General features: G+C 42.9%; 1 protein-coding gene across 6 annotated transcripts in view; it reads right to left on the reverse strand.

The window, feature by feature from the left end:
• Positions 1-24,106, reverse strand: part of RUFY3 (RUN and FYVE domain containing 3) — an 84,677-nt gene extending 60,571 nt beyond the window's left edge. For 2 of the 6 annotated variants that reach the window (XM_044224768.1, XM_044224771.1), the window contains exon 1: positions 7,444-8,407. In XM_044224768.1, coding sequence (XP_044080703.1) covers positions 7,444-7,621 — 178 coding nt within the window. In that variant the 5' untranslated portion in view covers positions 7,622-8,407. Of the gene's footprint in view, positions 1-7,443; positions 8,408-23,676 lie in introns of those variants that run through there. The other 4 variants (XM_044224769.1, XM_044224772.1, XM_044224767.1 and 1 more) reach the window with 3 other exon arrangements.
• Between the last annotated feature and the right edge of the window lie 402 nt (positions 24,107-24,508).

The raw sequence follows: 24,508 nt of genomic DNA on the forward strand, positions 1-24,508 counted from the left end.
TAAATGAGGAATCACACAGATTGAAATTCATCATTGGAGAATGATTCCAAGAGCATTCAATCAAGTGGCACAGACGGTACCCAGCGATTCAGGAGATGAAGAGTGTTGCACATGCTAGAGAAGGTCTTGTGGATGAAGGAAGTCAAGGGGCCTTCCAGTTCCAGATCTGATGCCAGCAAGCAGAATCTCAAGAGGGAAAGTATAACATCAAGAATAATCAGGGTCCTGGTGAAGCGAGAATCAACCCGCTGGCTGCAATCATTAAGTACTGAATGGGAGTTTGGAAACAAACAAACAAACACACCAAAACACACCAGGTAAGTAAAATTACCCAAAAAAGAGGATGGAAATACTTGGCCTTTAAAGACTAAGGAGTCAACGCAGTGACTATTTCATGATTCATAACCATGAACATTTCTCTTACCACAAGCACCTTTTCACATCACTTCGTACATCTACTGGATACTTGAGCACATAAAGGCTCTTCCTGCCTGCCAGCAGGACAGTTTCAGCGATGTGCCCTTTGTGCTGTTTGGCAGTATCTGCGCAATCATGTAAGTATTTTCATGCACTTCATAAAAATGAGTGGAAAGAAGAAAATGAAAACAAGTGGATAAAAGCTATAATCTCTGATTTAATTGATGGCAACTGCCAAGCATATGCCAAAAGACAAGTCTGACCTCATTCTGACGTTCACTGGACTTAAGCTGGCCCATGCTGTGAACAATGGTGTGCAAAACTGCTGGAAATATGTCACCGGGGAAGATGTCCTTGGTTACAGGCAGGTCTGTCGCTGGACTTCCACTGACTGAGTTCCGGCTGAATGGTGGCTCCCTGCATTTGATCTGTGGCTCTACCACTGACTATATTCCCAAGGGTCAATTAGTAAAAGGGGGGTAATAATATTTTGGCTCAAAGGATTACGGTAATGATTAAGTGAGATACTACATACCTATTACTCAGAGGAAACAGTTCTTGGCACAAAATCACTACTCAGTAGGTGATAACATCTCCTCCCATCCCAACCCCATCACCTCCTTCCCAGGACTACTCCACATGTAACAGAGAAGGCTGCCCGAAATAGGGCTCTTGTACAAGAACAAAAAGTTTGCTTTCAAAAAGACTTCTTGGCAATTTTATGAAGAATGAATCAGTAGAGGAAGAAAAATGGGTTTGGAGAAAAACTGCAAGTAGGTGCAGGAATCTAGATGTGACATTACTGGCTCCTGGTAGTTTTAGAAATGAGAATGAAAGGCAAAACTAAAGACTTTGTAGTGGAACACAACACAGATAACCTTCTTTTACGCCCCAACACACGCAGCACTCTTTGCTTGTTTAACCATAACAGAAAACTATAACAGCCGGATGCCTTGTGTGTATACATGTGTTGCATTAAATGCAAAAGAGCTAATTTGTATAGTTAAGTGATGCTTTTGATATGATTAACATGTTCACTTATAAAAATAACTGGAGGCTTGATTTTTCATCAAGTTCAGTTAGTTTCACAGAAGAAGCATTGAGCACTGCATGCTTAACATTTTCTCAGTAAATACATGCTTATCATCAAAAAGGTAAGAGAATGTTCACATATAAATAAGTGAAAATAGAAAATTTGCATATTACTAGGATTTAATATTAAGAATAATAGTTGGTTTAAACTTTTTACCATTAAGAATGGCTTTTTATAGGGGCACCTGGGTTGCTCAGTGGGTTAAAGCCTCTGCTTTCGGCTCGGGTCATGGTTCCAGGGTCCTGGGATCGAGCCCCGCATCGGGCTCTCTGCTCAGCAGGGAGCCTGCTTCCCTTCCTCTCTCTGCCTGCCTCTCTGCCTACTTGTGATCTGTCAGATAAATAAATAAAATCTTAAAAAAAAAAAAAAAGAATGGCTTGTTATAAATGGATGACCCCACAGTTTTGTTCAGGATTTAATAGCTTATTACTGTTTTTCCTACTTCCAATAAAGAATTTTGTTATAAGAAGTGTCCAACAGCTCCAATTTAAAAATGAACTATCTACAAAATAAATCTGATTTTTTTTTTTAAGATTTTTTTATTTTATTTATTTGAGAGAGAGAGACAGTGAGAGAGAGCACGAGCGAGGAGAAGGTCAGAGAGCGAGGCAGACTCCCCTATGGAGCTGGGAGCCTGATGTGGGACTCGATCCCGGGACTCCAGGATCACGCCCTGAGCTGAAGGCAGTCGTCCAACCAACTGCGCCACCCAGGCGTCCCTGATTTTTTTTATAAAATAAGAGTAATAGTTGTTTTGTTTTTCTAATAATTTAGAGAAATGACTATTAAGTCTTATATAGGAGGGCTATTAAAATTCATATTATAGAATTAAATATATGCTCATTTTATTAAAGTATAGGAGTAAATACACACGCATAATATACTTATTCACTGTTAAAATACTTAAGATTTTATGGTTAAAAAATTAACATTATGCACAATCAGAGGAGAAAAAAAAATCTGCTAGTTCATCCCTACCTCTAACATTTTGTTTCTAGTAGAATATGTGGCTTTATTAATATTTCTGGTTAGAGGTAAAAATTACCTGGAAAGGGTATTTGGAAATGAGCTGAAAATATATAGTGATAAATCTTTCAGTTCTGGCATTCAGGTCTCTGAGAATACTGTCTCCTCACCATCTCCAACCCCCAATACCCGCTGCCTCCACTTTATGCCCAGATAACTCCTGTGCATATTTTAGGTCTTACCTCAAACATTACTTCAATCGGAAAGCTTCCCCAGAATAAGATTTTGACTCTGATCAGGGTACTGCAACAACTATCATTTTACTTGCTTGAAGTACCCCACTCCACACCCCCCCACTTGCCAGTAAATCCAGAAAATACAGAGGACTGGACTTGTTCACTGTGCTGTACCTTAGGACCTACTATAGTGTGGGGCATAAATGATAAGTAGGATACTTAAACGTATGTTGAATAAAGGACCAAGGGTCTGTATGATAAAAAAAAAACTGAGTTTTTAAAGTATTACTTTTCTCCTTTGGGGAGGTTCTAATGGACACTAAGGATTCTTCTTCCAGAAAAAAAAATATAGATATAAAATTTTATGTATGATTTTTAAGATCAAGGATCCTAGGTTTGCAAGCCCTGCACTAGACTACAGTGAATTCATGCTATGAAGTTTCTTGGTAAATAGCCATTTGGCTTTCCCTGCCAAAATGCCCATTGGGACATGCACTTTTTACATGAAAACATATGTAGCTCCCCAAGCAGGATAGGGCTATACTAGGGTGCAGTCATATTAATGAGTAAAAGTACATTATTAGTAAATGTCAATGGGATTATCTCAGCACCAGACATTCCCGTAGTCACTGAGTAACACCTTCCACTGCAACTTTAGGGGATTTTTCCTCGATTATTTTATATTCTCAGTAGAGTCCTCCCCAATATATCTTATTGGTAAAGTATTTCCTATTGAATGGAAAAACCTGATCACAAATCTGTACCCACAATCTGCACCCGCACTGTCCTCTGGGAAGCGTGAAGGGCTATCAATTTCTTAGTCCCTAGAACCAGACTTTGCACCGAGGGACGGCCAATAAATATTTCTGACCAACAGACGGGCCAAAACACATCCTCGCATACAGACATCAGCACTACTACACTTGCAGATGTGTCAGATAAGCCACCTCTTTAAATATGACAGTAACGCCCGCTCTTGTGATGAACCCTAAAGCAACCTGCAACGTCAGGGACACTGCAGAGTTCCGCGGTAACAGCACGGATGAGGTCTGCCGTCACACACGGCTCTCTGACCTGGAAATCTCCGCGTCTGCCCTGCAGACCACTTCTTCCATAGTCTGTCTCTTATTATCTGCATTTGAAAAGGAAGCTTTCTAAGTCCAAAAAGTAATTTCAAAGCCTACAGATGTCTTTGTAACCAGATGGTGTATTTTATTGTATTAAATTGATCATCTGTGTGTACTGTCTCTCAACATCAGATTCCCACTCTGTAAAAGTTTAAAAGGAAAATAAGTATTGCTTGATAACTGACTTATACTTTTAACCAATTTTTTGTTTGTCTGTTTATGGAGGTCCAAGAAAGGACAATGCTAAAATGTGAAGTTAAGCTTACTCACTACTACTTTAGTCTATCTGGTAAACATCTAGTTTAGACTGCTCCCAAGAGTTAGCCATAAAAACAGAAATATACATTAAATTGGTAGTGTGTTTAAGAATGTGTTGCATCTCAAGCTATGGCTCCGTGAATAACTACTACACACATAACTAACATTTATAGGGTGTTTTTCATCTCACTTAGTCCTCCTAACCTACAATGAGATAGTTACCGGTGCTAACTACTCGCTACTCTCTGGCTCACCCAGCTCACCAGGTACTGCTGGAAATGGCCCCCCTTCACCCTACATCTGCCTGATGATCGCCTTGTTATGTACAGTGTGTAGCCCAGTTTCACTCATTAAACGGAGCCTTTCCTGAACCCTCTCTTCTCCTGCAGAATTAGTCCTAGGCTCCTATCTTTAGGGGAAATCCACTTAAAATCATAGATTCATAGATTTCCTCCTGGTTTAAAAAAAAAAAAGTGGACGGAGGGGCACCTGGGTGTCAAACAGTTAAACATCTGCCTTTGGCTCAGGTCACGATCCCAGGGTTCTGGGATGGAGTCCTGCATCAGCTCCCCCGTGGGGAGCCTTCTTCTCCCACTGCCTCCCACTGTTCTCTCTTTTTCTGACAAATAAATTATAAATAAAACCTTCCAAAAAAAATTTAAAGGGGCGCCTGGGTGGCTCAGTGGGTTAAGCCTCTGCCTTTGGCTCAGGTCATGATCCCAGGGTCCTGGGATCGAGCCCCGCATTGGGCTCACTGCTCGGCAGGGAGCCTGCTTCTCCCTCTCTCTCTGCCTGCCTCTCTGCCTACTTGTGATCTCTCTCTGTCAAATGGATAAATAAAATATTTAAAAAAAAATTTTTTTTTCAAGTGTACTGAAAGATCACCTCCTTGACTACCAATAACGCTGAAATAATGAAATGAATGCTTCCATTCCCGTGCATTTAAGGGTTAAGCTAGGCAGAAACTCTAGGTCTAGGCCTGTACTTGGGGTGCACAGTGAGAGGTGGGAGGAGCTCTGTTTTCGGGAAACAAAAGCTAAAAACTGCAAAGCTTCGACTGCTGAGGCCACACATAACATAGATTATCGTCCTATGAGGGTATATTCTGCTTTTTGCCCATTTTCTCTTGTGAGAGTCAGAACACCTCATTGCAGGACGTGTGTGGTCAGACAGCTTTTCATCAGTGAGTCAGCTGGGAACTACAGCGTGAACACTCCTGTGTGGCCAGGCACCAGGTGCTCCGTTTTGTCAGCAAGGTGAGATTCTCATTACCACTGGCCTGGTGATGGCTAAATTATACCTAATAATTACCACTGGCACTAATATTGAAGCAGGCACTTCCTGAGTCCAAGCGACTGCTCAGACATCCTGAGTCAGCCAGCAGAGAAAGGAAATAAAAGCCCCGTAAAGCACCGCCTTGTTTCCTAGATCAGTAAACCTAGATGCCTTCCTGTGCCTGGACTTTTCTTTTATTATTTCCATTTCTGATCACTTGAAATTGTTGTTTCTCTTGCCCAATTTAAGGCAAAACTCCAAAATCCAGTGACAGCATTTCTCTGTTTTCCTCCACACCCTCTATAGTTGGTTCTAAGGCGTTGAGAACTCCCTATTGGTCTATTTTCCTTCATCAAAGAATGTGCCACTTAGAGCTTAGTTTGGTCTCAGGTATATTTTCCAATGAATATATATATTCATAGACTCCCCCTTGAAGGATTCATATGGCACCACTACAATTGCTTACATGAACCAAACAGCTCAAGTTTGCTCACTCATAGGAATCTGGTTCAAGAAACAAATACAAGTCAAAGTACTAAAATTGATAAAAAGTACTTTTGAGACTGGGTTTTATAATTAAGGGAGTATTTCATATTCCATATTGCTCAAGATGGATGAGAATATTTTTGAAAACAAAATATGAAATTTGAGGCATTAGCCATAGACTTCTTGGTAGCCTTCTAAAAATGTGTTTTTCTTCCCTTAAGATTCTTAAACCTTTGGAGGCCATTGTAAACAATACCGGCTTTCTGTGGAATTCCAGTTGATGTCTTCCAACCCTTGTGCATGTTGAGTCTGAGACTCCAGAGCCAAAGGAAGCTGCCCGACTGAAAACCCAATTGTGAAAAGATGCAAAGGGCCTTAAAAACTACTTAAACACTGCCCTTAAAAGACACACTAAAATGACTACTTTGTTTTCTGTGAAATTAATCCTCTCTGAAACCTTCTCAAGGCTAAGCCCAAATGGGAAAATAAAATCCTTTTCGGAATAAAGGGTGAGATCTGAGTCATGATAAGATTGCAATACAAGGTCAAGGGCAAGGAACCACTTTTCCCTAACCCAATCTGCTATGTGCAATTCACCTCATGCTCTCTATTCTGCAGATATGCCTAAATACCAGGCAGATGTTGATAAAGGATTTCTCCTCATTTCTAAATATTTCTGTCTTCATTATTTTAAAGTTAGAGAAAAAACACTAGCTAAGAAGCCACTACATAAGAAACAAAAATATTGGCATCTATGACTCAAATTAATTTTCTTCCTTATAGCATTGAGTTAGGTGAATTAAGGGGTACAAGCAGAAAACCTCTGATAATTTAGAAAAGGTTCTGGGAGAAAGTTACAAGTTAAGCGACCACAAAAGTCTCAAAGGTATTGACCATGGAAATTTCAATTGGGTCATCACAGTTACCACAAATAACTTATAAAAAAAGCAATGGCCAATAGATCCCATGAGTAGCGATTACCTTATTAATCATGTTTAACCTTTTCAAGGCATTATCCTTTTTAAAGCATCCATATTCATTCAATAAGCACTGAATGTAAAACTGCTTTCTCATCTGTAGTCCACATTATTACAAAAAGATAATGTCTGACCAAATAATTTCTATGTATCATAGCCTGTTTAATATTATACCCTGATGCCTCTTGGTAAAACACCAAGTGTCTCAATTATGTCATGTACGATCTTATAGTCATACTGTCTTAACTTACTTTATTAAGAATTACTGCAATTTCCAGAATATCTTAGTACATAATCAGTATTAATAGCTTCTTCGTTATCAATTAGGGCCCAATGTGATAAGTGACTTCAAATGTTCTCTTTAGAGGCTTAAAGACAAAGAACTCTAAGTAGGCACCAGCATCTTCTGAAAGGATACCTCGCGGCAGGGAAAAAGTATTTTTTCCCCCTAGAGTAGAGAAGGGAACTGGGTAGTTGGTAAGGATGAAAGGTTTCCGTGGTTGCTAAACGGTTAGAGGATGGGTTCTTCCTACCTATCCCTGACCCTCCCAGCCTACTGTAACAATGAGGATGCAAGAGAGACGCTAGTGGACAGGGTCTGACCATACCTTCGTGGGTAGGCTCTGGGTCAGGTGTAAGTGAGATGTCATCCAGCTCTCGCAGGCAGAGCCATTCTCCGTCCATAGACACTCGGAATTTGCAAAGGTAGATGGTCTCCATGGCGGCCTGTGTGATCTTGTCAGTGGTGGGGGTTGGCATATCGGTTGGAGGCGTCAGAGCAGACATGATGACTCAGCTGGGACCACAACACACACACACTCACACTCACACACACACACTCACACACACACTCGCCCCAACAAAAATAAATAAAACCTCCTCACCAAAAAAACCCCAAATCCAAAGCTCTGGAACAAAGCTCTCAAGAAAAGGGGTGGGGGAGATTCAAACAAAACACAAGGAAAAATGCCTTACGGTTTAAGAACCAACAGCTCGAGATAAACAATTCTGTACTATTTTTTCTCATCGATAGTTCCTAGCACATAGCGAAAGAAGATGATGCCTGGTCTTCTCCTAGCTTCTCTCCTTGGATCTTCCCTTCCCCCTCCTTTTTCAGCTGAGCTATAGGCTTTAAATCCCGCACAGCCGATGCCACCTTAGCTGGCTTTAAAAAACTGGCCTCTGCATGAGTAAGTGAAAAATCCTCCTTTGTGCAGAAAAAAAAAAAAACCCCAAAAAACAAAAAAAATCCCCGAAAAATAAACCAATAGTTTCAATTGAGCTTAAAAAAATCCTGAACTGCAGAAATCACTTGCAGGATCTGCTCAGATGAGCCGGGATGCTGAGTTCTAATAGGATTGGTTGTGCGCAGTAAGCAGGGTGTTGACCAAAATGGCTGACTAATGAACTGAACTGAAAATCCAGGCTCATGTGACCAGCTGCTCTGAACGTGGGGCGAGCAATTCCCAGGATGCTTTATAGATGCTGCTGAGGCAGGGAGAGCAATTAGGCTGCTGTTCTCATCCTGTACAACCCACTTCCAGACTGTGCTAGTCAAACTGTGATCAGACATAACACAAGGCACAGATCCTCATCCATTGCCCCGCTCCGGGATAAAAGGGCTGCATAACGGGAAGACAATGAACACTGGGTGGTACCCCGCAGCAAAGATGGGGACAGAGGCAGATTAATTTAACGAGTACATAATTCACCTCTAATCTCTTATTCTCATATACCTAGCTATTAAAATTCTTTACTCTGCCAAAGGTGGTGTTTTAAGAAAAAGCTAAGGCGGATTTTCAAGTTAAATATCATACTCTAAGGCATTTATAATTTCTTTCCCCAAGGTACAAAAACCTGACTTTTCTAGACTGGACAGAAGTGCAAGAAAAAAACTTGATGGTGTAAAAAAGCCAAATCCCTTCCAATTAATGGCACCCTCCCCCTTCTGCTGCTGCTGTATTTACCAAGTGTTTGCATAAAGTATGTCTTATGTTTCTTTTTTAAGATTTTATTTATTTATTCGACAGAGAGAGATGCAGCGAGAGAGGGAACACAAGCAGGGGGAGTGGGAGAGGGAGAAGCAGGCTTCCCTCCGATCAGGGAGTCTGATGCAGAGCCCGATCTCAGGACCCTGGGATTTCAAACTGAGTGGAAGGCAGACACTTAATGACTGAGCCACCTGGGCGCCCCTGTATTATGTTTCTAGTCAGAAGATAAAGCTATGTTATATTTTTAAAAGCCGCTCATCCTGGAATATCCCAAGGGCATATTATCATATTCTCTTAAACCAGCCCACCAACTCACCCAGCCACACACCTATCTACTTACTGTATTATCCTAGGAGACATTTATACCTTGGTAGCTCCAAGTTAGGTGTTTGCTTTCTGAGCCACATAAACGGCGAGATAAGGCATGATAAAGATTTTCTCTGAAAATGTTTTAGACAACTGAAAACAAGTGTCTGTTCTATTTAAGGATCTGATTTTTTAAAAAAAGATTTTATTTATTTATTTGACAGAGCGAGAGAGATGACAAGTAGGCAGAGAGGCAGGCAGAGAGAGAAGGGGAAGCAGGCTCCCCGCTGAGCAGAGAACCTGATGGGGGGCTCGATCCCAGGACCCTGAGATCATGACCTGAGCTGAAGGCAGAGGCTTAACCCACTGAGCCACCCAGGCGCCCCTAAGGATCTGATTTTAAGGAGAAACCTATTACTTCAAGAAATATATCCTAAGATTTATTACATACTGGAGATTTCTCATCAGAAGGATACCTTGATTTCTGAAAACTAAAAAAAATTCTCCTTGAATATTATTATAATTGTATTTTATATACAATATATATGCATGATATATTACATTTACATATATATTAAAATTTCATGAATGATTCATCTTAATTTGAGGTTGATATCAAAGAAATAATGCTAAAAACAAGACTCTGTAGATAAACAGGCATTTCTCATACTGGTAGAGGGAAAGCAAACTGGTAAATGTCAAAATGTATATTCGTATATGATCATTTACAATTAGGAAGAAAATGAGCAAGTAAGGAAAACGAAATATCCTAGGTTTGTTCATTTCTATTTAAATCTCTTCCACCATTATCCTACATCTGGACCCAGAACTATTCAGTCATTCATTTATTCCTCCAGGAAATACTCACTACGAGTATTCCACATGCCAGGCAGCAATCCAGGCACTGGGTGTGCGGCAGTAAGACAAGGTCACCTCTCCAAGGAGGCAGAGTTATGTATCCAAATCCTGAACACATGTCTTCATTTAACACATTCACATTTAATTATGGGTTGATTCCTTCCTAGCCATATACATTTCCATCTTACACATTAAAACTTTAAGGGCAATAGGTTATAGTTTCACTTTAAGCTATGCAATTCTTCAAAATCTTGTAAGCAACCGTTAAAATCTTTAAATTAAACTTACACTGAATAGTTGCGGGAATCGCAATGCCAAACAGCCCGGCCTATCTGTACATATGACATCAAGACTGTAGGTCACTGATACATTCTTAAGATACAGAACAGTGAAAACAAAAAGAAATTTGAATACTTGGACATGTCCTGGGTCCACCAATACCTGAATTGAGCCTGTCACAAACTATGACAATCTTTTTACCAACCAACCAGGAAGCATTTACTCACTCTGAACACAGAGGGACTGACTGCAACACACCAGCATAACAAGAACTTCTCGGTCAATGGCAGAGAAGCCTGGTTAATATTCCTGCCAAAAGTCCTTCTCTCCAGGTAGAAGACACCAGGAGGGAAGCTGAAGGGAAAGAAAAGCCTTCCTGCGTGAGCTAGCTTTTAGTTGCCTCTATTGATCACCTGGAGGAGGTATTAGCAGTCATTTCAGAAATAAGAACCGTGGGTAAGAAGGAAATCCTGTATTTCCACTCTTTAAAGCGTATCTGCTTAGAGGTAAACACCCCGGAATCTTCAGCATAAAGTTTCTCATTGTTCACAAGCCAAGAATTCACTATGAAAACAGGCACTATTTTAAACTAATAAAAATAATTCTGAATCTCGTTTAGTACTAGCTTAGAATGTAAAGATACCATTAAGTCATCAGTGAGACAAACCTTGGAACTTTTTCCTCTTTTGCTCTTACCTGTGAATAAAGGCACATATTTGTAAGGTAGTTGTGAGGAGGACTGAGGTGTAGCCCGTGGCCCTAAAATGGAACTAACAGGCTTAAGTGAAATTCAAATCCAAGGTGATGATCTGAATAATACTATGTTCTAGCTGCTTACACAGCTCAAATTTTCCACATTGTAATTGATTCAAAGCAAATGAGATTCACATGTCAAAGTCAGAAGTCACATTCCTTTTAAAGAATATTTACTCCACTACTGTTATAAGAGGAAGACTGATTTGTCATGCTCAATGTCCCTGTTATACAATGTGGAAAAATTATTATTTAAGGTAGCTATCATGTACTGAACCTCTATTTTCCTGTAGGTCCTTTACAAGTACTGTATCAGAGCCTCACAAGAACCCTGCAAAGCAGATACTGGTATCACCTCTTTACATACAAAACCAAAGCTGAGCCAAATCACTGGTCCAAGATCACACAATAGCAAGCAGCATATCTGAAATCAAGATCTGCCTTTTGAAGGGGAGGAGGCAGAGAGAGGGGGGAATGAGAGAATCCCAAGCAGGCTGTAGGCTCCAGACTGAGCCCGTTACGATGGGCTCAATCACAACCCTAAGATCGTGACCTGAACCGAAATCAAGGGTTGGATGCTTACCCAACTGTGCCCCTCAGGCGCTCCCCAAACCAAAGTCCATGTTTTCTTTCATACCTTGAAATGTCAGCACTCCAACCCAAGGATTAAATTTTAATTAGGGAAAATAAAAACTAAACAAAAAGCAAAACCAATTTAATATGAGGCACCATCCCCATAAAATTTCCCAAATATTAATTTCAACAAATTTAAGATTAGAGGAAGAGGAAATTTTTATTAGCTTTCACACTTTACAAACCATATACTCCACTGACATTCTGGTCAGGTTTATAGTAAGTATTTTCTGAGACACTGAGAACCCAGCACAGATGTCCCCTTTTGTGTGCTGAAACCAAATTCTTCCTGATCACCACGAAGGATATACTACTGACCGTACCTCCACCTGAGGAAAAGAGCTGAAAATAACCGAGTTCCTCCTCATCTGCTAACTTAGGGCCTATTCAAAACACTTGATAAAATCAGTAGTGTGAAAAGATAAATGAAGAAGGGAATTATTTTCTAAAACGACTTATTCCAGGACTTCTTTAAATAGTGAACTTCAATGTATGTTTTTTTTTTTATTTTTTTTTTAAGATTTTATTTATTTATTTGACAGAGAGAAATCACAAGTAGATGGAGAGGCAGGCAGAGAGAGAGAGAGAGGGAAGCAGACTCCCTGCTGAGCAGAGAGCCCGATGCGGGACTCGATCCCAGGACCCTGAGATCATGACCCGAGCCGAAGGCAGCGGCTTAACCCACTGAGCCACCCAGGCGCCCTCAATGTATGGTTTTAATTGTTCAGCCGCTGCCTTCGGCTCAGGTCATGATCTCAGGGTCCTGGGATCGAGTCCCGCATCGGGCTCTCTGCTCAGCAGGGAGCCTGCTTCCCTCTCTCTCTCTCTGCCTGCCTCTCTGCCTACTTGTGATTTCTCTCTGTCAAATAAATAAAAAAAAAAAAAACGAAAAACAAAACAAAAAACAAAAGACAAAAAACCTAACAAATATCCACAGAACCATTGCCCAACAAATGAACCAACAACTTGAATTTGTGCTCCTTCTCTCTTCTGAATTCCTGCCTCCACTTTTGAGGCAATTACTTCTGAAGTTTCTGTAAATCATTACCTTACTTTAAAAACACTATTATGAAAAAAATTAAAAAATGCTATTATGACTATATGGATACCTAAACAATGTATTTAGCTTCATCTTCTTTTAACTTTACAGAAAGGGTTTCAGTCAACATTGCATTTTTATTTTATTTTTTGTTTAAAGATTTTATTTATTTATTTGACAGAGATCACAAGTAGGCAGAGAGGCAGGCAGAGAGAGAGAGGAGGAAGCAGGCTCCCTGCCAAGCAGAGAGCCCGATGTGGGGCCTGATCCCAGGACCCTGGGATCATGACCTGAGCCGAAGGCAGAGGCTTTAGCCCACTAAGCCACCCAGGCGCCCCAACACTGCATTTTTAAAGACTTATCCACACTGTAGTGCACAGCTACGGTGCACACTATCCTTTTATCCTTTTGGCTGCTGTATTATGAGGTAATATTCCATTGTATATGTGTAAAGAATTTTCTGATCCATTTTCACGCTGATGAGTATATATGGGTTATTTCTAATCTTTTTTGTTTCAAATGATGTTATTTTTTTTTTAAAGATTTTATTTATTTATTCGACAGACAGAGATCACAAGTAGGCAGAGAGGTAGGCAGAGAGAGAGGAGGAAGCAGGCTCCCTGCTGAGCAGAGAGCCCGATATGGGGCTCGATCCCAGGACCCTGGGATCATGACCTGAGCCGAAGGCAGAGGCTTTAACCCACTGAGCCACCCAGGCGCCCCTCAAATGATGTTATTTAGATACTTTTCAGAAATAGATTCCTTGTAGGTATGCTAATTCTTTTTTTTTTTTTTTAAGATTTTATTTATTTGAGAGACAGACATAATACAAGCGAGGGGAGAGGCAGAAGAACAAACAGGTCCCCCATTGGGGACAGCCGACAGATTCCCCCACTGGGGGGCGGGGTAGGGCTTGAACCTAGGACCCTTGAGATAATGACCTGAGCTGAAGGCCCCTGCTTAACCAACTGAGTCATGCAGGTGCCCCATGTATGTCAATTCTTAAAAGATTTGAAGGTAAGAGACCATTTTACTTACTTCTTTTACAGGTAGTTGTCTCCTCCTATTATTTGGTTTCCACACTGCACATAGTGGTGTTTTTTAAAATGTATCAACTTGTGCAACTAAATCGTCTGTAAAGTTCACAAATTCTACTTCCCCAGGATTCCTGGATCACAATTTTACAATTTAAGAAGAAAAATCTTACCCCCACACCCCCACATTTTACTAGTTGCTATTAGCACAGAAGGGTTTCTTTGATAAATTACCATCATGATGACACTGGTGGAAGGTACAGATGTTTCTGTTAAATTATAAGATTTTTTTTTTCCCTGAAAGACAGAAAGTGCACAAGGGGAGCGGGCAGAGGGAAAAAGAGTCTTAATCAGGCTCCATGTCCAGTGTGAGCCTGACGACACAGGGCTTCATCTCATGACTCTGAGATCATGACCTGAGCTGAGATCAAGAGTCCGAGGCTCTTGATCTGTGTGACTGAGCCACACAGACGCCCCTAAATTATAAGATTATTCAGTTGAATGATCATGATGTTTTCACATGCTCTAGTCCTCCCTACAACTTCCCTCCCTTTCACTTCCTTCCCTCTCTCAAACAAAAATCTATTATGTCCACCTCTAATGCTGAGATTTCTACAATTTTAGGTTTATAACATTTGAATGACTCAGTACTACTTTGAAGTATTAACCGAGAATGGTAATAAGTACTATAAAATGATTATAACGGAGAAGTTGAGTTATCATTATTTTGTTAGAAACAAACACTACCAGGAGTATTATAACGTATAATTTTTTCACTTGTTAAAATTAACCAGCATGGGACGCCTGGGTGGCTCAGTGAGTTAAAGCCTCTGCCTTTGGCTCAGGTCATGATCCCAGAGTCCTGGGATCGAGCCCCACATCGGGCTCTCTGCCCGGTAGAGAGACTGCTTCCTCCTTTCTCTCTGCCTGCCCCTCTGCCTACTTGTGATGTCTCTCTGTCAAATAAATAAATAAAATCTTAAAAAAAAAAAATTAACCAGCATAAGACCAACTAACTCCTACCTTAATAACAAAAACCAATTTCTTTTTTTTTTTTTAAAGATTTTATTTATTTATTTGACACATAGAGAGAGAGATCACAAATAGGCAGAGAGGCAGGCAGAGAGAGAGAGGGGGGAAGCAGGCTCCCTGCGGAACTGAGAGCCCGATGCGGGGCTCGATCCCAGGACCCTGAGATCATAACCTGAGCCGAAGGCAGAGGCTTAACCCACTGAGCCACCCAGGTGCCCCAACAAAAACCAATTTCATGGCTAAGTGCCACAGGCAATGATCTACAGATGTAAGGCTGCCAGCAACTTAGTAGGTATTCCTGGCAAATATATTCTGCTCTTGTCCCAATTTGCTCAGCTATAAAATAAAACTAAATAACTAGCTTCACAAAGATCATGGGCTCCTTGAGAACCCTGCCTGCTTTGCATACCTCTTTACACATCTGCTTAAAAGTAGTACCTACAAATATCAGAGTCTCAATAGATACTTGGTATAAATACACTCCAAAGTACTCTGTATTCTTACAATGGTATGTTTTCACCCTCCTATTTCACCTTAACCATGAAAACCCCCAATTTCTGCAAAATCAAGCTGTATTTATGCCCCAAAAACAAGTCATTCTAACACAGACTTTATTCATTTGTACATAATAGATTCGTTCATCTAATATGCACAGGGCGCCTACAATGTGTTAGTCACTATAAACATGAAGAACAAGGTAATAGACAAGAAACAGGCAATTATAGGTTTTTAAGAAATTCCTAAGTCCTTGACACACAGACAACTAATCAGTGTTTTGTTTACGTGCATAACTATTTTCTCTGTCAAACTGGTGACTTGTGGATTTCACATTCATTTATTCATTTAGCAAGCAGAGCTTTGCTGAGTAGAATGAGAAACTAGAGGGTTGCTGCTGTCTGTAAAGGAGCCTTCATTTTAGGATGGGATTTCAGTAGTGGAGCTGACGAAGGAAGCTGAGAGCATGTGCACTGTAGGGCCAGAAGGCCCACAGCAAACTCTAGATTCACCACTTGGAAGCTGAGTAATCTTGGCAAATTATTTACTTCTGTGCCTGTGGTTTTTTTTTTTTTTTAAATATTTTATTTATTTATTTGATAGAGAAAGGGAGATCACAAGTAGGCAGAGAGGTAAGTCAGAGAGAGAGAGGGAAGCAGGCTCCCTGCTGAGCAGAGAGCCCATTGTGGGGCTCGATCCCAGGACCCTGAGATCATGACCTGAGCCAAAGAGGCAGAGGCTTAACCCACTGAGCCACCCAGGCGCCACTTGTCTCTGCTTCTTCAATGGCAAATGCAGACGTAATATTAACTACTTCAGAGTTAAAGGAAGTAATGTAAATGAAATGCTCAGCATGGCACTTTGTACAAAGTAAGCAGTCAATAAATACCAGCCATTACCCTCACTGTAAGTGCTTGAGAATTCGGGGGTGGGGAGGCGGGGGTAGGAGGGTGAGATGCTCACAGGACTGAGGTAGAGGAAAACAAAAAGGAAATGTGAGCAAAGGCTATGCTGGGGCATTTCTCGGGCCTTGAGGAAGGAAGAAGAGATGGGTCAGAATTTTACCATTCATATCAGATGACCAGATTTCTTAAGTTCATAAAAAAGGCAGGGGAAACAGATGCGTGTGTCTTCGGAGAGTCCCTAAGCAGATTTAAAGTTAGAGGAACCACATTCTAAAAGGCAGCTTGCTCAAACAACTTCTGCTTTCAACATGCCTCTTGCTGAGTGTGTGACAGTTTCTCTTCTCCTCTATTTTATCAAGTTTCAGACTTTCCCACCTCTGCCCCACCTCCATGCCTCTCCCTCTGACACCTGTTGCCTGTCAGGACTATGTGGTATGGAGCAGCCGTGGAACCAGTCAGTCATGAAGAGGGGCCCTGCAAACAGGGATCCCAGCTTGGCCCGAAGCCCCTGACTGATGTTTTAGAAAGACCATGAACCTTTCATAATTATTCAGATGTAGCTATAGTGGAGAAGGGGACCATATTGGTACTCTCTCAAATATGACTGCTTTTAAAACTCTAAAAGGGGTTTTAAAGGGGTGCCTGGGTGGCTCAGTGGGTTAAAGCCTCTGCCTTCGGCTGGGGTCATGATCCCAGGGTCCTGGGATCGAGCCCCACATTGGGCTCTCTGCTCAGCGGAGAGCCTGCTTCCTCCTCTCTCTCTCTCTGCCTGCCTCTCTGCCTACTTGTGATCTCTGTCTGTCAAATAAATAAATAAAACCTTTAAAAAAAAATAAAGCATTTCATTCCTCCTAATTTCAAGCCATGCTTATGATACTCGACTGACTTCCCAAAATAAATGTTAAAGCTAATAGTTAAGCCACTTCACACTACAGGAAGAAGTTTCCATGTTTATAAGGTTTAGGTGTAATATCCTGCAAAGTTCATTATAATGGGACTCCTTGGGGCACCTGGTTGGCTCAGAACATGTGATTTCTGATCTTGAGGTTGTGAGTTCAAGCCCCAATTGGGTGTAGGGCTTACTTATAAATAAGTAAGTAAATAAATAAATAAATAAAATGGGATTCCTTTATTTATGATGGCTACCTTTTGTACAATGATAAAGAGGCAGTGTATCTCTTAGGCAATGCTCTTATTTTAGGACTTTCCAAAAATATTAGACAACAAGGAAACAGCACCCAGTTAACTCGGCCACACTCTCCCCATCACCCTCCCAGACTTTTACGATCTATAGCCTACACTAGAAAAATATGTTCCCTTAGCTTCTTTGTAAGATTCTACCTCGTTAACATAGGTTTCTTTTAAAAGCCAAACAAAAAGGAAAAAGATACAAGACAGAATAAGTCAGGTGAATATGTTTTGAGGACAATACTAGTCGTTTAGCCCTAAAAGTTGCTTTCTTGGCCACCCTTCCTCTGCTCTCTCTCAGCAAATTTTACTGCCTTCTACCTAAACTGATTTGAGGGCGCATACAATGATTAAGGACATGAACTACAGTATCATACTATGCAGGAATATGAATTCATTCTCTGGGCCTCACTTAAAACACTGCATTATAAACAAATATTGAATCATTATGTGGTATATGCAAAACGAATATAATGTCATATGTCAACTATACCTCACAAAAAATAAACAAAACACCTCTGGAGATAAGGCCAGATAATCTGTGCTAGTAAGACATCCAGGTAATTCTGATAAGTGCTAAAATTAGGTAAGAACTATCCTAAAACCACAAGATCTGTGTCTCCGGAATGTCAACTTCTAAATCCAAGGTAACTCTACTAGAATTTCTGTATTTTATAATAATTTAGAAAAGTTAGAGATACTGAATCAAATATTCTGATAAAAAACATGTTGTATCCATCTATGTATATGAATTCTATATGAACTACTCCTTCCCACTTTTTTCTTTTCAATTTCATTGTTAAGAGAGTAGTTTTATGTATTGGCACTTCTACCTATTGGAAATATTATGAAATAAAAAAATCAGTAAGTATTGGGGCACCTGGGTGGCCCAGTGGGTGAGTTTCTACCTTCGGCTCGGGTCATGATCCCAGGGTCCTGGGATCCAGCCCCGCATCGAGCTCTCTGCTCAGCGGGGAGCCTGCTTCCACCCCCGTCTCTGCCTGCCTCTGCCTACATGTGATCTCTCCCTCTGTCAAATAAATAAATAAATAAGATCTTAAGATCTTATTTAAATAAATAAATAAGATGATACATGTGAACTTTCTAGCTCTCTGCATGGCACACGGAAATAGTCCATAAATGGCAGCCGCTGCTAAGTACTACTATTATCTTACTACTCACATTCTTTATCTCAAGTTGTTTGGGTTACAGAACTATAGTTAAACTTCATCTAATGGAGTCTTTTTGGATCCTTCAGTATCTAGAATGAAGCTAAGATCAGAAATAAGAGAAAAGAAAACTCTGAAACAATCAACCAATGACGAACAGGAGGGGAACAGTCAAAACAAAGTCTCAGAGATAACCTCTAATATTCTGAAATCATTGCTTTGTCAATTTCAGAGCGTGCTCTGACTTTTTGATAATGCCAGACCAGAGGAGCAAACAAAAGGAAGGAGGCAGGAGGAAGGGGAGAAGTGAAAGTTCAGGCAGCAGTGGTGGTAAAAGCCAATTTGGGAAGGGGAAGCAGCAGACAGGTTACCGCAGCCACAGGACACAGGAAACGGGGGCACGACCCAGCTCCCCTACCTCAGCTCAGGTCACTGCAGCTATAGGTGGGAGGGACCTACCTGCATTTAGCTATTTAAATACTCCTGAATCCTGGGGCGCCTGGGTGGCTCAGTGGGTTAAGCTTTCGGCTCAGGTCATGATACCAGGGTCCTGGGATCGAACCCTGCATTGGGCTCTCTGCCCAGCAGGGAGCCTGTTTCCTCCTCTCTCTCTGCCTGCCTCTCTGCCTATTTGTAATTTCTGTCAAACAAATAAACAAAATCTTTAAAAAATAAGTGAATAAATAAATACTCCTGAGTCCCAAACTCCAGTTCTGATAGTCACTAACCTACAACTAAATACTGTCTGAAGATGCGACATTTCTGAAGGATGGGGTTGGTTGTTTTTTTTTAAATGGGTGTTTATAGCTGCCTATAGATAGTGATCCTTAACACAGGTGTAAGCATTTTTTTTTTCAGGGAAAGCATTCTTAATATAGTTGGAAAAGAGCTGAAGACTTGTGAATCACAGCACTGTAAACTGAGACACTGCTCTGTTCTACGTTTATTATACCAAAAAGCTGTCTTTAAAAAAGTCACAACTCAATCTGCCATTCTCAGATCTACCAGTATAAAGATGCGTGCTCAAAGTGCTAGGGTTCTGATGGTTCAGTCCTATCCCCAGGACTTCTGAGTTTGAGCAGGTACTTCTATACTTATGAAATAGGATAAAGTAGTTTTGTCTTTTCAAAATTAAAAAAAGAAAACAAAAAACATGCAGCAGATGAACTGATTAATGTGTATTCAACTGCTGACCGCGTGTAATGCTTTATGGAATACTATTAATTGATGAAAACAGAAGAAAGAGAGACAAAAAACCAGAAATGTCCACGGAGGATAAATTAAGATCAATGAATAAATATATACATATACACACACAATAACGTGCGTACATGCACATGTACATCTATTTTTATATTGCGTGTATGTGTATAAACTAGACATAACACTTTTTTCTTCCCTTACTCATTCCTGCATTTATACATAAATGAGAAGTTCCCCCCCAAACCATGGATTCTTAAAGTGCATCTGTGGATGTTTCCAGAAGCCTCATTCTCTGAACATTCCTGGTCCAACCAAGGTATTCACTGTTAGGTGTACTGAACTTCCAAGTGGGTGATCAGAGTAATGCTGTCAGGCCTTCACACTTTTTTTTTCTTCTTTCTATTCTATTCCTAGTCCCTTCCAACATCTCAAAACAGCACATACAAATACAGAAAGAAAGCTGCTTCTTTGCTGTGCTGGACTTTTTTCTTTTCTTTTTTTTTTTTTTTTTTTTTGGTACACTGCTGTAATGAGAAAAGACAAGGGCAAAATGCAGGTCATTTGCATGTCACTGTCATAAACATCAATGTTTGCTCCAGCTCTGGGAGTTGAAAGAAGGAACGAGTATGTGTCAACAGAAGCTGATGTACACAGCAGGAGGGCCTCTTCCTCCACACCAAGAAGCCTTCTCTTACCCATGCTGCCATCCATGAGAAGACTTCAAAAGTTGGAAAAGGATGGCATTAAAAGTACTGCACCAAGGCACAAAAGTAGCTCCTTCCTATACAGTTTATGAGAAACTGGTATGGAAGGTTCTACACAGGCTGAAAAGGCCTCATGCAAGATGAATACATCCACGTCGATGAATGCATGCAAAAGTTCTCGAAGAAAACTCACCAAACTCAAAAGTGATAGCCTCTGAAAAGAAATGGGGGCGGAGGTGCCCCCCTCCCAGAGGAAACTGTACTTTGTACTCAATGTACTCTTGCAGGGTAAACATTTAAACAATGAAAAGATTTATGTGTGACTTGTAATTTTTAAAAATCAAGTATTTTTTTTTTAAAGCATCGAGATTTCAAAGCTAGAAGCATCAAAATGTACCAGATTAGCACTCCAAGACTCAGAAAGGGACATGATCCAACAAGGCACATCAGAAGCCTTCTTTCCTATTGCTTTGAGCATGCTGAATATTTTATGGACATTATATCTAGCAGGGTTTTACACTGAAACACTATACATCATGAACTCTGAAAAGTTTAGGCTACTTCTCCCCCCACACACACATTTTTGCTCTTCTTTATCAGTGTCATTCAAAACAAAGCTTCTGAACTCAAATATAAAGGTTAATTTTTCAAATCTCTGAATACAGGTAAGATTTCTAAAATAAAAAGATGACATTGACTTAATATACAATACCTCAAAGTTATTATATATTATGCACTTTTGGTAAATAGATTAGCCAGAGTTAAAAACTAGTTGTTGAGGAGGCAAACATTCACTGGGTGTTGATGTTGAATCCAAGTACCGCCGTGGCGACTGAAATGAGAAATCTTCTTAAAACTGTTCTAAGGTCGGAGGTGCCTGGGTGGCTCAGTGGGTTAAAGCCTCTGCCTTTGTCTCAGGTCATGATCCCAAGGTCCTGGGATCGGAGCCCTGCGTTAGGCTCTCTGCTCCCCTTCCTCCTCTCTCTCTCTCTCTGCCTGCCTTTCTGTCTACTTGTGATCTGTCTGTCAAATGAATGAATAAAATCTTAAAAAACAAAAAACAAAACTGTTCTAAGGCTGCTCAAGTCAATAGGCAGGAGACCCAGAGTTCTGATACTCAAGTACATCATAGAAAGTAATATTGCACTGAGCACCAAGAAATGTTGTAATTAATATATAGAGTACTCCTTTTTCCAAGTATGACTGTGTTCTGAAGTAGATATAAAATAAGATAAAAATGAAAACTCAAGAACTACTTTAATACACTACTACTACTGTAAGGTAGAGACTAAGAGATCATAGGTATGAAACTTCAGTTTTAAGTCTTCCATTCCTGATCTTGATCATGCTTAGGCCCTAGTTTTCTTTTCTTTTCTTTTTTTTTTAAGATTTTATTTACTTATTTGACTTATTTGACAGACAGAGATCACAAGTAAGCAGAGAAGCAGGCAGAGAGAAGGGGAAGCAGGCTCCCTGCTGAGCAGAGAGCCCAGATGCAGGACCCTGGGATCATGACCTGAGCCAAAGGCAGAGGCTTTAACCCACTGAGCCACCCAGGTGCCCCTTAGGCCCTAATTTTCTAACAATTAAAAAATAAGTAAATAAATAAAGCCAACCCTTAATAGGGGAAGAATCAAATAAATTAACCTAAATTCAGATAATCCCCACAAATGACAATGGCCAACAGTTGAAAATTTCTTCTGTCAAACTTTGTACCAGAACTGTTGAGAGTTACAAAGAATTGATAGGATTGTTTTCACTCTATAGTGATAGTTAATAAGCAGATTACATAGAAATAAAATTTTAAGGATAAAAAAGGGGCTGTGCTTAAATAAACAAACTAGAAAGCAGATTCCTTAGAAAACTGAAAGTACTGTGGTCAATATTCTTATCTCCATCTCCTCTGCTTATTAAAGGACTAATTTCTACCCTAATTAGACTCCCATCTGGAGATTAGCACAGACCAGTCCAACACACAAACTAGGTCTTCACTAAGACTGTTAGTCAGTGGTCAGAGCTGGTCCCCTTTCTAGGTAATACAGAAAAGGTCACACAGGACTACTACCTCCAGCTGAATCCAGTGGCCCCTAAGCTAGGAGAACCATGCCATCCCTTTCCCAAGTCTGGGGTCTGCTTAAAGAGCACGTGCTTGGTAGGCAGGGAATCTGGGTCAACTTCATTCCTTCTCTAAGGCTGTGACATGGGACAGGTCACTCAATAATACTGACCCTTAGCTTTATCTGAAAACGTGGCATCGTATCTCACAGAGATGTGAGGATTAACTCTGATAATCACAGCACATGCACCCAGAAAATATTCGACTAATGTTAATCTTCTCACAGGGGATGGATGAGGGGTTAGAAAAGGCAAAGTCGGGATTTCTTGGTTGTGGGGAGCAGTTAAAAGGTTTGCTGCGGCGATCAAAGAAACCTTTCGCTCTATCTCTGGGAAAGAGAGATCCCCTCATCCCTTTCAGGCAGTTTCTCCCCCTTTTCAGAACTCACACAGCAAAGTATTTTGCATTTATGGCACGCCTGGTATCTCCAGCCACATTTTCCTACTGTAAGACCGTGTCTTGTCGAACCGGATTTCACATTCCTCCCAGTCTTTTTATACACATTGTCCGCCCTAGGGTCCCGCTCACGGCGAGCAGCAGTGAACATCTGTTGGCCGACAAAGCCCAAAGTGGGGTCCGCGGCGACCAGAGGGCTCCCGCGTCCGGCGGCCGAAAGGCGGAGGCCTCTTCCTGCCAAACGCTCCAACCTGGGGAGCGGCCCCCGCGAAGCCACACGTCCCCCTTCTCGACATCTCGGGTACTGGCCCCGATTTCTCTTCCCGATCCGGGGGGACGAATCTGTGCGACCTACGGCCGCGGCGTGACGCTCGTAAAAATTTTACTGGTGCGGCTGAGGCCGCCCGGGCGGCGGCGGCGCAGCAGCCACACCTACTCGGCGGCCGCGGCGCCGGGAGCCCTCCCTAGGCGGGCCGCCGCGGCCGCCGGGTCTCCGGGCGCCGCCCCCTCCTCGGCTTCTCCGGGGAAGGCTCCCAGCCTGGGACCCGGGGCCGGGATCCGGCGAGCACGTGGGAGGCCGGCGAGGACCGGCGCCCGGCCCGGGAGGGGCGGGGAGGCCGGGCGGGAGCCCGCGGCCTGGGGAGACGCGGAGGTAAACAGTCCGGCGGCCGGAGCGCGGCAGTTCCCCGCCCCCCGCCCGCCTCCCGGCCGAGTCCCCCCCCCTTCCCGCCGCCACTCACGGTGCTTGCCGCCGCCGCCGCCGCCGCCGCTCGGGTAGCTCAGCAGCAGGAAGGGCAGCGGGGAGCCCGGCGACGGCGGCGTCCTCCAGGCGCGCTGCTGCTGCGGCGGCGGCGGGCGCGCTGCGAAGCCGGCGCCTCCATCGCCCGGGTAGAGCAGGAAGAAGGGGGCGGCCACCGGCGAGCCGGGCTCCGACTGCCCCGCGGGGGAGGCCGGCGGCGGCCCCGCCTCGCCCTCTCGGTCCGCCGCCCCGGCTGGAGCGCGGCGCGGCTCCTCCGGCAGCGGCTCCCCGCCCCTCGCCGGCTCCTCGCTGCAACTTTCCGCGCCGGAGGCGGCCGGCGGCGGGGTCTCAGCCATGCTCGCTCCTTCCTTCGCCGCCGCCGGCGACTCGCTCCCGGGCGCGGGCAGGGGAGCGGAGGGTCACGGCGGCGAGTCGCCGCCTCGTCCCGTCCGCGCCGCCGCCACCTTTCTCCTCGGCCGCGGGCCGGCGTCTGCGCTCCGCCGCGCCGTCTACAGGCCGCCCTGCCGGGGTCGGAGCCAGCAGGAGCGGCGGCCCCGCCCGACGGCGCGGTCCCCCTACCGCCGCCTCCTCGCGCGGCTCCCCCCGCCCCGGCCCGCAGCCAGCGGCGCGGCTCCCCTAGGGGGCGGCGTCCTCCCCTCCCCACGTCGCACCTCCCGCTTCCCTCCGCCGGCGGGGCCCTCCCTCCCGACCCTAGGGGAGGAGACGGCGCCCGGGGCCGCGACCTCACCCGCCCCGGGCCCGGCCCCCTTTGGCCGTCAGGGGTGCCCGCCCCCCGGGCCTTGAGGGGCGGGAGACGGGGCGCAGCTGCCCGC

The sequence above is a fragment of the Neovison vison genome, chromosome 11, assembly GCF_020171115.1.
Source record: "Neovison vison isolate M4711 chromosome 11, ASM_NN_V1, whole genome shotgun sequence".
In the NCBI taxonomy this organism is placed as follows: Eukaryota; Metazoa; Chordata; class Mammalia; order Carnivora; family Mustelidae; genus Neogale; species Neogale vison.